This window comes from Syngnathus floridae, chromosome 11, assembly GCF_059516105.1.
Source record: "Syngnathus floridae isolate MCC-2025c chromosome 11, RoL_Sflo_1.0, whole genome shotgun sequence".
NCBI classification, from domain to species: domain Eukaryota; kingdom Metazoa; phylum Chordata; class Actinopteri; order Syngnathiformes; family Syngnathidae; genus Syngnathus; species Syngnathus floridae.
This window is the reverse complement of record NC_142423.1, coordinates 3,195,579-3,211,701: the sequence shown is the minus strand read 5'-3', so window position 1 is coordinate 3,211,701 and position 16,123 is coordinate 3,195,579. Positions and strand designations below refer to the sequence as shown.

The 16,123-nt window shown below is 45.6% G+C and overlaps 2 protein-coding genes across 10 annotated transcripts in view; one reads left to right on the top strand and one right to left on the bottom strand.

Annotated features, from left to right (window-relative positions):
- The first annotated feature begins 153 nt into the window (after positions 1–153).
- Positions 154–3,160, top strand: blcap (bladder cancer associated protein). Of its 2 annotated transcripts, none has more exons than XM_088388564.1 (3): positions 154–366; positions 1,866–2,195; positions 2,725–3,160. In XM_088388564.1, the coding sequence occupies exons 2-3, from the start codon at positions 1,983–1,985 to the stop codon at positions 2,773–2,775; spliced, it is 264 nt and encodes an 87-aa protein (XP_088244690.1). In that variant the 5' UTR covers positions 154–366; positions 1,866–1,982; the 3' UTR covers positions 2,776–3,160. The 2 variants fall into 2 exon arrangements, with proteins under 2 accessions (XP_088244690.1, XP_088244688.1); XM_088388562.1 differs by lacking the exon at positions 154–366 and adding an exon at positions 373–1,786.
- The window catches only part of ripor3 (RIPOR family member 3), a 53,678-nt gene continuing 40,278 nt past the window's right edge, over positions 2,724–16,123 (bottom strand). For 4 of the 8 annotated variants that reach the window (XM_088388548.1, XM_088388547.1, XM_088388554.1 and 1 more), the window contains 12 exons: positions 15,515–15,694; positions 12,550–12,649; positions 12,205–12,399; positions 9,854–9,966; positions 9,538–9,682; positions 9,345–9,474; positions 9,005–9,187; positions 8,488–8,655; positions 8,215–8,417; positions 8,068–8,151; positions 7,905–7,995; positions 2,724–7,826 (listed from right to left, as the gene is read on the bottom strand). In XM_088388548.1, the coding sequence (XP_088244674.1) occupies positions 7,726–7,826; positions 7,905–7,995; positions 8,068–8,151; positions 8,215–8,417; positions 8,488–8,655; positions 9,005–9,187; positions 9,345–9,474; positions 9,538–9,682; positions 9,854–9,966; positions 12,205–12,399; positions 12,550–12,649; positions 15,515–15,694 (1,693 nt within the window). In that variant the 3' untranslated portion in view covers positions 2,724–7,725. The remainder of the gene's footprint in view (positions 7,827–7,904; positions 7,996–8,067; positions 8,152–8,214; positions 8,418–8,487; positions 8,656–9,004; positions 9,188–9,344; positions 9,475–9,537; positions 9,683–9,853; positions 9,967–12,204; positions 12,400–12,549; positions 12,650–15,514; positions 15,695–16,123) is intronic. The other 4 variants (XM_088388550.1, XM_088388549.1, XM_088388551.1 and 1 more) reach the window with 4 other exon arrangements.

The window sequence follows — 16,123 nt, the reverse complement described above, 5'->3', positions numbered from 1 at the left end:
AGCCATTGACTTTCTCTTACAGCGTAAATCGTTCTTATCTGATATTAGAGGGAAACACTTCTAAAATGTGTTTGTAGATCAGATTTGATAAATAAAATAAGTAAATGCTGTTCTGTGAGGCTTGTAGCGTCAGTGGAGCATGTGGGTGCTGCATTGTCATCTGACCAGTGTAAGGGCGCAATCAGCACTTGACGTCTCCAGTCTGCCAGAGTCAACGATCGGTTGTTTCAGGCAGATCCACGGACACCTCTGCCAGCTGGCCGCCGGGTCCTTGTCGTTGCTTAGCCAAATTGCTGTCGATAGCAAACACGTACGCAGACGCTCAGCGAAACAGTTTAAGGCCAGAATGATTCACATGGCTGCCAGGTTTGTCCGCTTCTTGGTCTCCACGAAGGCGATCTTTCGTCAGCATTTGGGCCGTTTCGCCTCCTTTGTGTGTCAGCGCTAAATCGAAAGCTAAGCGGGCAGTGAGGCCAGCGTCATCGGCCTTCCTGGCGTGACCTTGCTCCAACACCAAAATACAAAGCGCCATTAAAATTTATGTGGACGTTGCTGGTTGTAAATTACGTTATTCGCGTCTGGAGCGACAACACGGTAGGAACGGAGGCAGTTAGCTAACGCCGCTCGCACGCTCCGCTAGTAACTCAAACGTGGACGACGTGAGAGCTCAGTGGCGTTCGGCGTTTTGGAAAAGGCCACAAAAGAACGCTAATGTTTGCAACTTTTTTCGTATTTGCGCTCCGCTTAAGTGTTCAAGCGTGACATGCCATTGGCAAGTGTTGAGCAGTCGAAAATGGACACCTTGTTGGTGCCCAGCTATGGCAACTCAAAAGTCCATCCTTTTCTAATTAAGAATTTGGTCGGCGTCCGGATTCAAAAATATTTGTTCTATTTCTTCGTTTTATTGCTGCTGATGTTATTTTCATTATTGTTATCGTTTAGTGATGGACACTTTCAAGACAAGCAGGAAGGCTAATTGGTCACTTTAATAGGTACACTTTACAGCAGCTCAAGCAACACGTCGAAATCTTATTTAACCTTATATGCACTTTATATTTTTTTCAAGTTCCTCCTCTCACGTTTGCAAGTAATATGTTGATCTGTAGAATTCCGAGATCCGATTTTGTATCCAAAGCATTGGTCTTCAATGCTAATGACTGACGGTTGAAATCCTTCCTGTTCAAGTTGTTCGCTGCAGTGACTTCAAGTCTTTAAGTGTCCACTTCCAGCGTGCCCTAAACTTAAGTCAGTTAGTCTAGGAAATGATAATAGCTCACTGAAGTATAGAGAAGCGTCTCAGGAATGTCGGAATATAAAAAAAAAAAAAAAAAACTGTCGACTAACTGCAAGGGTGCAGTCTTTCTTGCTTTGTTTTTTTCCTAAATTTCAGCCTTTGCGATTTAAAAAATTACATTTGACTATATTGCAATATAAATTGGAAAATTCAGCAAAAGTTTTAATTTCCATCCCTTTATTCAAAAACATTTAATTTGACAGGCAAGAAATGACAAACAAATGATTCAGTGACAGTTTACAAGTCAGAAGGAATGCACAATTGGTGATTATTAGTTTGAATATCTTTTCAGAAAGTGGTTTAAAGCTTAAATTCCAAGCATATGGACACATTCAATAAAAAAAAAGTATTCTGACAATTACTTGATGATCAAAGATCTGATTGATTCCTTTTCTAATGATGTAATGTTTTTTATTGTTATCGTATCGTTTGTTTCCCGGTTGTGGAGACCTTGAGCCAAGCAGGAAGCAGCGGTGTGGGTCACTTGATTAGGTACACCTGCGCACGCCGTGCGAGCGGCTGTGCAGCAAAGATTCATCATTGACTGTGGAATTGTGTTGTGCACACGCAGGGACGAGCTGACCTCAGCAAAATTTGCTGTCGTGTTGCACTTCCTGGCCAGCCTCCGCTGAGACCGTGCAGTGCCCGTCCCGCCGACTGCTGCCACCCACCGAGTAGGGCGTCAAGCATGTATTGCCTGCAGTGGCTTCTGCCGGTGCTGCTCATCCCCAAGCCGCTCAACCCGGCGCTGTGGTTCAACCACTCCATGTTCATGGGCTTCTACCTGCTCAGCTTCCTGCTGGAGAGGAAGCCTTGCACCATCTGTGCCTTGGTCTTCCTCACCGCCCTCTTCCTCATCTGCTACAGCTGCTGGGGCAACTGCTTCCTCTACCACTGCCAGGTGCATATACAACACAAAATTCCCAAATCAAACGTTGCTTGACCGCTTTTTTTTTCTATTCAAGTGCCGTGTTTGACAATTCGCTTTGATTTTGCAGAGCACTTGAAAAGCGGCAGCTGAAACAAAGTTGCTGCAAAGCTCTACATTTGTTTAAAGAAGGCTCCTCAATTCACATGGGTGTAGTTTCTTAGGATCAGCATGGCGGCTAAGCACTACCTTTGCCTGAGCGAAGCGCTTCTAGTCAAAGCTACTGTCGTTCCTGGGCACCAAGATGCCACCAGAAGGCAACAAAGCACTGCTTTTGTCTCAATGAAGCGCCGCAGCTCACTATCAAGATGGGAGCAAAGTACTTTTATTGGCTTGGCACTAACAGTCATTCCTTTTTTTTTGTAAGCAAATTATCAGAGGAGGAAAAATTAAATGGCAAACTGTCATCGTTGAAGTCCTACTGAAGTACATTGATGGAACTTGACTTTGGGTGGCATCTTGTCAAAACGAAGGTTGATGTGCTTTGACGTCTCACTTCCAGGATACCGCCCTGCCGCACGCCGCACACGACCCGGCCATCGTGGGCGCCTAGAGGCCCCTCGCCATTGCTGCCGCCATGCTGGATACAAGACCAACTTTGAAGTAAAGACTTGAAAACGGAGACAGCGGGAGACATTTTGTTTGCCCAGGCCGTGCTGTGCGTGCGCAGACACAATCTTCCACACACCGGACAATCAATGTTGCCAACCACTCCTTTTCCTCTGGCTAAATGCACACAACCATGTTCTTTGAAGTGATTGTCAGTATTTTCAGCACATCCAAAAGAAACAACACACACACAAAGTTGGATGGCAACATTTTTTTTTTTTAATCCTTGTGTTTCATCACAATGTTGTTTTTGGTTTTTAAGTGGAATAAAATATTTAGTTTTTCCTCCAATAGTGTTGAGTACATGAATTAAAAAAAGAAAAAGAAAACTTATTGTTGAAGGTGTCATATTTTTCACCAACAGTGACAAAATTTGAAAAGAGATATGAGAAGTCAATTTCCCCAAACGCTCTCTCACGTACAATGCGTGTGGCCAATGTAATAGAACTTCTGCCTTATTGATCATTCGACTAGATGGATTGTCAAGGTGGAATTAGATTTTGCTGTGTGCCGCGGCGTGCGTGAGAAATGTTCCGTGGGAAATTGTCCAACATTAAATACCGAGCGAATTGTAAACAGGATTACCAAACCACAGGTCAGTTTCCGCAAGGCTAATCGTGCATGCGTGGCAAATCGGAGAATTTTGAGATTTCATGTTGTGGCATCGGCACATACTCAATTTATGTGTGTGTTGCTGTTAGTGTTGGCTCGTGAGTGAACGATTCGTTCAAAAAAGGTTGGGAAACACTGGTCTAATGGATGCTATATCCAGATTGTCACAGTTAATGGTCGGCAACGACATGAAGCTGTATTGCCTTCACAATTTGTGATGGATTTAGCATGGATTCCTTTATCATTTTTCATCTCCTTCAATCAAACATGTCTTTTTTTTATCTTGTCATTTCTAACTTGATCTGTTAGTCTGTTGTGCATTTAAATTAATTGTGGATTCTCCGCGTTGAAACTTTTAATATTTTGCCAGCATCATTTAAATTTTTAGCTGCTTTGTTGAAAAAAATACTGATTTGTTTTTGTCCAATTTTTTTTAAAACCTTAAATTCTGAACACTTGTGGAAACCTCTTTCATTTTTGGAAATGTATAATTTAAAAATTAAATGCTAAATGTTTGAAATTTTTTTTAATGTACTTTGACACTTGTGCTGTGTTTAGCTGACTTTATTGTTTAAATATGTATCAAATTATATATATATTCTTTAAACATATATATATATATACATATATATATATATATATATATATATATATATTGTTAGGTTACGGATTCTAGTTATTGATCTGACTCCAAATTGCGATCAACACTTAACACATAAATTGCTATGTCCTAATCCACACACTGGCGCACCTAACAATTTTGCAAGTTCGTTCTGTCAAAGAGAAGACCAGTAGATCAATTAGACCAAATTTACCAATTATTTATTCCTGACAAAGCGCACTAATACAGGCCTGGGTCCTGGGTCCCTCACACTAAAACTCGTGCGTTTTTGTGACCACCAAAAGACGACACATTCTTCCGAGTTGCCCAGTTTTAAAGAAACACAATATGAATATTAAAGCATGCAAAATATTGTGAGATGATTGGTCGATGGCCATCTCCTCCCCGGTCCAGGTGTCGCTGAGGTCAGACGGTTGGGTTTTCCCCTCGAAGCCGTGTCTCATAGACGTGCTGTTGTTCTCGTTCCTCACCGACCTTGAGGTGGTCTTCTCCGGTACTCCCTATCCGGGCCTATTCCACAACACTTCGAAGAAAACAAGTTCATGCAGTTTGCCTGCACATTCCTCGGCCCCCACCAATCCACACGAGCACTCCAATACTAGATATTAATATGATTATAAGTTTAACACAACCTTAAAAATATGTTTGCAAACTCCCAAAAGCACATTTCCCTTTAATATATATATATACCGTATTTGCCGGTGTATTGGTCGACCTTTTTCGATCCAAAATCGACCGAAAAAAATCGACCTCGACTTATACACCGAGTCATAAAATTTAACTTTGTATTCATTGCTTCAAATGTGATCGTAACCAAGGTCGTTTCTCATGCATCTCATTGTGCGTGGGTGTGCGTCCGTCAGGCTCATCAAACAGCGAGAAACTGAATCATTATAAAGCGTTCGTCGCATTAACACGCATCCTCAGCAACAATTTCAAATATTCTCACCTCAATGACGGACATCGAAAGCCAGGCAGCGACGATGACTGCTAGGGGGAAGTACTGGGTATTGAACGAATGTGCGAGTCATCGCGCGTCAAGCAACGACAATAACTACCGGTACGTAAACATTCAATCGCCATGTCTAAATGAATGTTGTTGGCACTTAGAAAATATTCGCCAAACTTGGCCAGACTTCCAGGGGAAGAGGCCGAATTTTCACTTGTTCTGGCCGACCGGAGGAACCAGCCGAGGCGGACACTTTACGGCGGTTGAGTCGTTGGCACTTAGAAAATATTCGCCAAACTTGGCCGGACTTCCAGGGGAAGAGGCCGAATTTTCACTTGTGGTGGCCGACACGGGGAACCAGCCGAGGCGGACACTTTACGGCGGTTGAGTCGTTCGCACTTTGAAAATATTTGCCAAACTTGGCCAGACTTCCAGGGGAAGAGGCCGAATTTTCACTTGTGGTGGCCGACATGGGGAACCAGCCAAGGCGGACACTTTACGACGGTTGAATCGTTGGCACTTAGAAAATATTCGCCAAACTTGGCCAGACTTCCAGGGGAAGAGGCCGAATTTTCACTTGTGGTGGTAGACACGGGGAACCAGCCGAGGCGGACACTTTACGGCGGTTGAGTCGTTCGCACTTTGAAAATATTTGCCTAACTTGGCCAGACTTCCAGGGGAAGAGGCCGAATTTTCACTTGTGGTGGCCGACATGGGGAACCAGCCGAGGCAGACACTTCACGGCGGTTGAGTCGTTGGCACTTAGAAAATATTCGCCAAACTTGGCCAGACTTCCAGGGGAAGAGGCCGAATTTTCACTTGTTCTGGCCGACATGGGGAACCAGCCGAGGCGGACTCTTTATGGCGCAAGAGCCATTGGCACTTAGAAAATATTCGCCAAACGCTTTTCGGAAATAGCGACGATGAAGACGAATTTTGAACTCTATGTACCGGCAATCACTTTATAATTATAATTTGTTGTTTCCTAACTAAAAATAAACCAGTTTCTAAGAGTGTTCATTGTTGTTAGTCTCTCTCGGCGCGTAATATCACAGGGTCATGAAGTAAATAATATTTAAGATAAAAAGGACGGATCATTAAGTTTTTTTTATCTGCCGAGGGAATTTACCGCGATTCTGCTAGTCGCGGTATACATCCCGCCTTCCAACATCGAAGGAGACAGGATCGCGGCGCTTGGTGAACTGTACCAGGCTGTCAGTGAACAGCAAACAGCGCACCCTGACGGTTTCGCCATCTTCACTGGAGACTTCAATCATGCCAACCTGAAGTCTGTTTTCCCGAGGCTTCACCAGCATGTTCCTTTTCCGACACGTGGAGACAGCTTCCTGGACCTAGTCTACTCGGCGCAAAAGGGAGCTTTCAAAGCCACCCCCCTCCCCCATCTGGGGCTTTCTGACCATCTCACCGTTTTGCTTTTGCCCGCATACAGACAATTGGTAAAGGCATCCAGGCCGGTTCGGAGGCAGGTTCGAGTGTGGCCTGAGGGTGCCTCCGATGCACTTCGTGACTGCTTCGACACCACTGACTGGGACTTGTTTAAGCAGGCAGCCACCTACAACGATTGGACGGACATAGAGGAGTATACTGACTCTGTTACCTCTTACATCACGAAGTGCATCGATGATGTGACTTGCTCGAAATCCGTCGTCACTCGCGCGAACTGGAAGCCGTGGCTGACGGGGGCTGTCCTCAGACTGTTGAGGGCCAGGGACAAGGCTTTCAGAGCGGGGGATGAGGCTGGCCTGAGGACAGCGAGGGCCGACCTGTCCCGAGGCATCACAGAAGCGAAGAAGGCGTTCTCGTGCAAGGTCTCCACCCACTTCAAGGACTACAAGCCAGCGCCGAGGAGCTGTGAGGGCGACGTCCGTCTGCTGAACGATCTGAACCGCTTCTTTGCTCGCTTCGACGCCCAGAACAGCACTTGCCCGCTGAAGACCACTCCCCCCCCACACGAGCAGCCCCTGCGCCTCTCTGCCGACGGTGTGAGGAGGGCGCTTGCCGCTATTGACACCCGTAAGGCGGCAGGCCCTGACAACATCCCGGGTCGAGCGCTGAAGGACTGCGCTGGGGAGCTGTCGGGTGTCTTCACGGACATCTTTAACGTTTCCCTGCAGCAGGCCATCGTCCCCTCGGGTTTCAAGGCTGCCACCATCGTTCCTGCTCCTCTTATTTATTTATTTATTGTTGTGTTATTTATTTATTTATTGTTGTGTTATTTATTCTTTATTTATTCAGCACGCTTTTGTTATACTTGTTTACTTGTTTGTCTGTTGTGAGCCATGTCTTGTCACCGTGGGATAGGGGGGAACGAAATTTCGGTTTCTTTGTGTGTCTTTGGCATGTGGAGAAATTGACAATAAAGCTGACTTTGACTTTGACTTTAAAATGGCGTATAGATCGCTCGCTACAAACTCGCGAATTTGAACACATTTCGTCAATAAATTTCGCATATTGCAACAATTGAGCTCGACTTATACAAAGGATATTTCATAAAATCGTAAATTTCCGTTGAATTTTAGGGGGTCGACTTATACACCGAGTCTACTTATACACCGGCAAATACGGTAGATAGATAGATAGATAGATAGATAGATAGATAGATAGATAGATAGATAGATAGATAGATAGATAGATAGTTGGATATATTTCATATGTTGGCCATGAAGGAAAAAAGACAGCAAAAATTGCTCTTAAAGAAAAGTGATCTCAGTCTCCAAATTCTGAAAAAAGTCCTCCTGCATCTCCAAGTCAAGCTGCTCCATCTTCTGGAAGGCTGCGTGGCCTTTTTTACCTGTCAAAAAAATGGAATCAATATAAAAAAATTTAAAAAAAAGGAAAGAAAGCTGTGAACCAATCAAGCACCAACTACCAAATGAGAGGACCGCTTCCTTGGCGGCATTTTGAACGTCTTCATTGGGACACCTGCGAAGTTCAACCATGTGCTCCACGCTCTCTGTGGCCTGCAAATACACGCACACAAATACAAATGAATGTGTGGGAGCCAGTGCAATGGGAGGCCACTGCGCGCTCACCGCCAAGCATTGGAGCGCCAAACAAGAGTTCCGCTGGACGACGACGTCAGTGCTCCTCAAACTCTCTGTGAAATAAACAAGTGCCTACGAACACACACACTTTGAGCGTTAGCCCTGCCACATGCTAACGCGGGACTTGTGGTGTACCCTGGCTCGGAAGGTTGCGCAGGCAGAAGCCCGTCTCAGGCAGCGGGCAGCCGCCTGGCCTGCTTTGCGGTCGGCGTCTGTCAAGAGTGCTGCTATGGCCTGCAACGTGCAGCCCAGTGGGAGAAGGCGGGCCACGCCCCGCGATGTCATCCTGGTCAGCATGCCCCGCCGCTTGGGACCCTTCAATGCCGACAGGAAGTACTCTGAAAGGCCATGACGTCCGAAAATTGTGACTTTTTGGCCTGGGGTGGGTGACGGCTGAACGGAACACACCTTCCTTGGCGAGGTGGGCAACGTGCTCGCCCAGCGTGGCGATGCCACACCGTCTCAGATAAATCGACAGCTGGAACACGCTCACTCTGTCGGCGGCGCTCGGAGGCTGTGGTGGCCACAGCGCCACCCTGCAGGCTGCCTGCACTTGCTGCAGCAGCGTGCGGAACACTGAATACATATCAAAGACACACTTTTGCTTACTTATTGCCATAAAAGACAAATAGTGACTTATACACAATGTACTGATGAACATATCAAAGGATATCCAAATGTTGACTTCTACACATCAAATGATTAGTTAAATGCATCAAATACATTTTCACTTTCTGACATCTTTACATCAAAGAGCATGTACAGACTCGCACGAAAGAAACAAAGAACAAGCTAATTTATGTGAACACATCAGAGAGTCATATTTACATATGCGTCACTAAGACACGTTAACCCACGACAAGACAACTCACTCGTATCAAAGGCACGAGTTTACTTAACTTCACACACAAGTCTTTGTTCTGACCTCTTTCGGAGAGCCCGGGCTGCTTGGCCTCTGCGTTGGCTTTAATTTTGTGCGAGTATTGTTTCCTGAGTGCATTGACGAAGTTGTCTGAGTGGCAGCAGAATGGAGAAGAAGAATCGGAGTCTCGCACACATTCAGCCCACAACAGCAAAACATCTCGACTCCGCTGATCCTCCGGAAGCACTGGACACCACAACAGCGGATAAGAAAGCTTTCACTTCTGAACCACCGACCGAGCGACCGACTGACCAGCAAGCAAGCAAGTTGTGCAAACAAGCTATCAGAAGCCATCAGTTTGTTAGCAAGCTAGCTAGCTAGTTAAAAGGTTAGTGATACTGACGGTCTTCAGTGGAGATGCCGTTCTTGTCCTCCAACACCAAGCAGCCAATTCTGTTCAGGACGTCTGCTTGTTGAGAAACATCCTCAAGGAGATCAACACGAGTCAAACTGAAGTTGATCCTCTGCAGCATCTGAGGAGAACCACGAGAACCTCAAAGGAACATCCTGGAACATCGACAGGAAAGCCTCAGTACCTCCAGTAGGATGCAACAGGTGTCCAGGTGTGTCTCCAGAACCTGGTCAAGACCCCAGTGGCCACAAGTCAGCGGGACAACCGGCGGCTCCTTCTCACAACCCCATCGGTGGTTTTGCAGGAAAGGGCTCCTCGGACAAGACATGCTGTGGACATGACACGTACGCTGACAATTCAATGACCCACCCCAAAGATACACGAGCACTTACCTCCAGGACTTGCCTACTTACACACATCAATGACCCATCCATGCTTACTTCTTACACACACACACACACACGCACACACACACGCGCGCGCGGATCAACTCTTCTCACCCGCCGGAACAGGAAGAGTCGTCGTCATGTGACAGGAAGTCAAAGCTGCAGAGAACCTCCTCCACGGCCAAGGTGTCGTCCCATGACGACGGTCTGATGAGGGACAAGTCGTTCTGAGGGGGTTCAAAGTGTACGTTCACACTGGTTGCAGGGATGAGAACGGCAAATGAAAAAAAACACTGAGAAGTAGCCGGGGTCTGGGGGCCGCATGCCCCAATGGGCACAGCCCCCCCCCAATGGGGGTCCAGGGGCTGCAGACCCCCTTAATGAGGGCCGCAGTGGGCCAGGGGCCACAGGCCCACATTGGGGGCCACAGGGCGCCAGGAGCCACAGGCCCCTATTGGGGGCCACAGGGCCCACAGGTCCCCATTGGTGGCCAGTGGCAACGCCCCGGAGGGGGCTCAGGGGGCAAAGCTCCCTGGAAACTCCTAGATTTTGGCAGTATAGCAACCCCAAAACCATTAATTTCATCACTCAATTTCAACAGTTTTGTTGAAAAAAATATTCCTGCTTGGTGGGCTACCAAGGTGAATATAATATATCGAAATGGCACAATCAATTCTGGAGTTTTTCCTTTTGATGAAAACTGTAAATTTTTTGCATCATCTATCTGTCTGTCTGTCTGTCTGTCTGTCTGTCTGTCTGTCTGTCTGTCTGTCTGTCTGTCTATCTATCTATCTATCTATCTATCTATCTATCTATCTATCTATCTATCTATCTATCTATCTATCTATCTATCTATCTATCTATCTATCTATCAGGGCTGTGGACTCGGACTCGGTCGGACTCGGTCATTTTTGCCGGACTCGGTGCTGATTTTGACCGAGTCCACCGAGTCCGACAATAAAAAAAAATACGTTAAATTTTATTTTCATCATGCTTCTGAGAATGCGTGTAGGAATACTGTCCACAGCCCTGCTTACGATCAATGCGGCCACGTTGAGTTGCACTTAGGCTAATGTTTACATTATGTACCAATGTCAAGGATGATTATGTCACCCAGCTTATATCATTATTTTGATTATTAGCCTTGAATAAAGACTAAGCGGTCACATGAATTAACAGAAAAAATGGACAGCCGGACTCGGACACTGACTTGGTGGTCAAGAGGCCGGACTCAGACTCGGACTCGGTGCAAAAATCCGACCGAGTCCACAGCCCTGCTATCTATCTATCTATCTATCTATCTGTCTGTCTGTCTGTCTGTCATTCTGTCTGTCTGTCTGTCTATCTATCTATCTATCTATCTATCTATCTATCTATCTATCTATCTATCTATCTATCTATCTATCTATCTATCTATCTATCTATCTATCTATCTATCTATCTATCTATCTATCTATCTATCCATCCATCCATCCATCCATCCATCCATCCATCCATCCATCCATCCATCCATCCATCCACCCACCCACCCAATCTATCTATCTATCTATCTATCTATCTATCTATCTATCTATCTATCTATCTATCTATCTATCTATCTATCTATCTATCTATCTATCTATCTATCTATCTATCTATCTATCTATCTATCTATCTATCTATCATTGAAGATCTATTCTTTAACGATATTATCACAATAGCCTACCATTAACTTACTACATGTAATATCATGTTACCCACATGCTTGTACATAGCTTATCACATCTTGACAAATAATGCACAAAACCTTCACCGGGACATCTAATTTACGGATATGATCCGTCAGACAGGTGGTTACGGACTGTGTTCCGAGTTGTAAGATGACGCTGCTCTCGAGCCATGCCCATCTGAAGCTGTTCCTGATCCCGTTCGACTTGTCTATTTCCCTGGCACGATCCTCGTCTTTTTTCTCTAAAACTTTCGCCATGCTGGCTTAAACTTTTGCCAATTAGGCAAACGTGTAGGCAAATGATGTGATGAAAGTAGCGCCAAAATGCTGCCGAAAATAAGGCGGCTGTTGTCGCAATACTGCTGCCAGCCGCTGCCCCTCCCCCATATAAAACAAATTTCTCAACGATTCACGAAAATGATACTCAGGACGGAAAAAAAAACCACGGAAATCCGCGGATCCGCGAAAGATTCTCATCCCTGTGGTTGACTTCGTTGCTTTGTTGGGAGCTTCGTGTACACTGGAAACAAGCGCTGCTTTGTCGATATCTTGTGGCATCTTCTTGCCAATTAACTAACTATCCAAAGGGCAGTTGATGAACTTTGGACAAATGCAGTGCTGTAACACCACCTGGTGGCATCACAGTGCCACGGGACATTTGCCATCTGAGGTTCTCTGCCGCCAATGTTTTTAGAGCCGGTGTCAATTTTTTGGTCAGAGCCAGGTTCAGCACTTTGAGCTCCAGTGATCATCTCACCCTCAGAATGGTGTTGAGGTGTTCTATCTGCTGCTTCAGGAGCCTCAGCGGGCTCTCGCAGCCCCGCAGTGGCCGCAGGCTTCTCTCCAGCTCCCCCAGCAGCGTTCCTAGTTGCAGGGCCTGCGCCCGCTGCTCTCCGCCGCCGGGCTCCGCAGCTGCCGAGGCAACCGGGGATGCGGGAGACTCCCCTATGTCCTGCAATTAAGGGAGTGAGGCAGTCAAAAGTCCCGTTTCCTTCAGTTGACAGAAGGCAATGATTATGATGACACCCGCTTGGAATTATGGCCAAAACGCAAACTCGAGTTGTGCCAAGATGATAGTCCAACAAAGAATAGCTCAACAAACTTTGCATTCCCGGCTGACCCCATCGGGCTGCCCGTCCTCGGCCTCCTCGCAACTTCCTGCGGGGTTGTCTTTGAGGATATCCGGGGTGCTGGACCTAAAACTGACAAATATTGTCAAAGCCTTAACACTAACTCCTGCAGTTTTTAACCAACATCATCTGTAGCCATCATTTGTAGTTTTCAACTCTGCTAATTGCAGTTTATTTGGAGCTGCGTGGTGCAGCCAGCAGAGGGCGTTTTCACCGCATCCTCTTCAATTCGAATGGAATGCTTCTCTAGTCAGTCAGCGTATCAAGATTCAAGATTCAAGAGTTTTTTATTCGCCATGTTTGAGCGTGCCAAACAAGGAATTTGACTTCGGTAAATCACAGCCTCTGTTCAACATTTAGGTCACTAACAACAATACTCAGGACATGTGAAAAACGAAAGATATTCTCAAACATCCCCTGATCTTAAACTCCCAAGAGGGCAAGGAAAAACTCAAAACTCCAGGGGAAATGAGAAACAAAGATTCCTTGTTTGAATCCAAACCCAAAATCCCCTAAACCCTAAAGTGTTACCAAATGTAAACTGGTAGAAAACACACGCACACACACACACACACACACACACACACACACACACACACACACACACACACACACACACACACACACACACACACACACACACACACACACACACACACACACACACACACACACACACACACACACACGCACACACACACACACACACACACGCACACACACAAAAGGCAAATTTGCAAGTGTTGGGCTTTGAATAAGGCCCATGTGACTTATATTTTGGAGAATCAAACAGGAAATAAGAAGGTACAGTGAAGCCTCGGTATTCGAACAAAGAATTCGGGATTTTTTGCTTCGGATGATGGACGAAATTCGGTTGTCGAGTCTCGCAAGATGAGCCGAGAGGACCCGCTTGCCAACTAACTTCGTTCGTTATTACATTCTTGTTACTCTGAGGATTGCATCAACTCTAATCATGCCTCCAAAGGAAGCAAGTGGGAGCAGTAAAGCCATCCTAAATCACAAAGACGCTCCTAAAGCAATGCGACAGTAAGCGCCCGGCGCGCTGCGGTTGCGGAATCGGACCAAATTAAGCTCCCTGCGCACTGAGGTCCACTTAAAATTTGGAAAGTACATCAGGACTTCAAAAATATTTTCTAAATTTTAGCGACCACTCTGTCACAATAATGCGACCAGCGCGGTGCAGTTGCGCGGTCGGCGATGCGCTACGGTTGCGCGTTTGGCGGTGCGCTGCAGTTGCGCGATTGGACAAAAATGCGCAAACGAAAAAATGCTTAAAAAAGGCGTTTTTTTTTTGCTTGGAACGGATTAATTTTTTTCCATTATTTGTAATGGGAAAACATGATTAGGAATTTGAATGATTCACTTCTCGAACAGCCTTCTGGAACGGATTGTGGTCGAAAACCGAGGCTCCACTGTATTTAAGGGTGTTTTCACAATTGGTCCCTTTCAGCCCTCTAAACGAACTCAAATTGATGACTCAGCATTTTTTTGTGCATAGGTGAACACGCCAACCGTACTCAGACCCCTTTAAAACGAACCGTACTGAGGGTGTTTTCACACCTGGACCCTTTTAAAAGAACCAAAGTCAGGCCTCTTTAAGTGGACCAAAAAGTGGACCAAGAGGAAATAAACTCAGTTCTTTTTGTGTTCACATTGTGAGTGTATTTCAAAGAGGACCGAGTTCTCTTTCTGGTTCAGTTCAGCCTTGATGGGGCCTCAGTCCTCTTTCTGTTCACACTAGGTCCTCTAGACTCTAGAGCTCTCACACTCCCACTGCACTGCATTCTGGGTAGTTTTTGAAATCCCCTGACTCCCTACTTCTTCGCATTTTATCTCTAGTAGCTAAATACTTTAGTTTTTTCACTTTTATTCTGCATTGTTTTGAAGTTCTATCAAAACCGGCTGCTTTCATTCTCAGAAAATTCTTGAAATACTTTCGCATTACGGTGGGTCGTAGATAGTTGTGATTTAATGCTGTCGTCGTTCCAAATTTCCAAAAGACATTCCGTTTCGTCTTCTCCCCAAACTATGCCGCGTCCAGGTGCCGTGGAAGAACTTTGAACGGCACATGATTCTCTACGTTTACTATTAGAACCACGGTCACGACCACGACTCGCTGCTGCCATACTTTGGATTCTCTGTTCTCTACAGTTTTGTTTTTGCGCCTGCAGTCACGTGACCAATCTACGGCAAGCCAAGGAGGTTACAATACAGTGCAAAAAGGCGAAGTGAACCCAGTGCACTTTGTGTTCACAATGCACAGATTAGGTGAACCGTACCGTTGACTTTTTAGCGAACCGTAGTGAGGTACGGTTCGTTTTAAAGGGGTCTGAGTACGGTTGGCGTGTTCACATATGCACAAAAAATTCTGAGTCATCGATCTGAGTTCGTTTAGAGGGCTGAAAGGGACCAAGTGTGAAAACACCCTGAGACCACCGGTTCGCTAAAAAGTCAACGGTACGGTTCACCTAATCTGTGCATTGTGAACACAAAGCGCACTGGGTTCACTTCGCCTTTTTGCACTGTATTGTAACCTCCTTGGCTTGCCGTAGATTGGTTACGTGACTGCAGGCGCAAAAACAAAAGAAGAACTCGGTCCTCTTTGAAATACACTCACAATGTGAACACAAAAAGAACTGACTTTGTTTCCTCTTGGTCCACTTTTTGGTCCACTTAAAGAGGCCTGACTTAAAGAGGCCTGACTTTGGTTCTTTTAAAAGGCTCCAGGTGTGAAAACACCCTAAAATTCCCTTTCATGGGTTTTAAATGCTCGGAAGTGACCACAATAGAGACAGGAAGCCGTTTGATGCAAAACGTATATGATTGATTAAGTTGAAAGTGAAAAAAAAAAAACTTTGCCAAACTTGATTAAACTTGCTTCAACACGGCTGAGATGACTGATGCTGAAGTTGTCACCTGGGAAGATCCACGAGAGAAGTCGAAGAAGCAAACGTTCCTCTCCAGGGCTCCCCGTTATCGTCTTCCTCCTCCTCTTCCTTCCCACCCAGCTTCCTCCCTCTCCTCTCGCCAGTCACTCTTCCCTCTCCATCCTCCCCCAGGGAAAATTGAGTGTGACTACCTGCCACGCTGCTGCTGCTGAGGTTGGATGGATGGAACAATAAATTAAATAATGGATGCGCAGAAGGAAAGCTGAATTGTTGGATGGATGAAATTTTAAAGGGAAGGAACAAAAGTGGACTGATGGCCTGAAGAAAGGTTGGCTGGATGAACGGTGGAATGAAATGGTGAAAAGATGGATGGCCAAATGGATGCAGAAGCTTTTAAAATAGGCTGGGCGGAAAGAAGGACAGAAAACTAGATGGCTGGCTGGAAGGATGATTGAATTTCCATGCTCCGCTGCCTTGAAAAACATGTTTTTAAATATTTAATATTTTACTGTTGTTATTGTTCTGCTGTCCCTTCAGTCGGGCCTTTTTTTTTTGGCTCCACTGCAAACATGAATTAATAAAGTCAAATCAAATCAATTCGAATCATTGATGTATAGCTGGATGGATGGTTGATTAG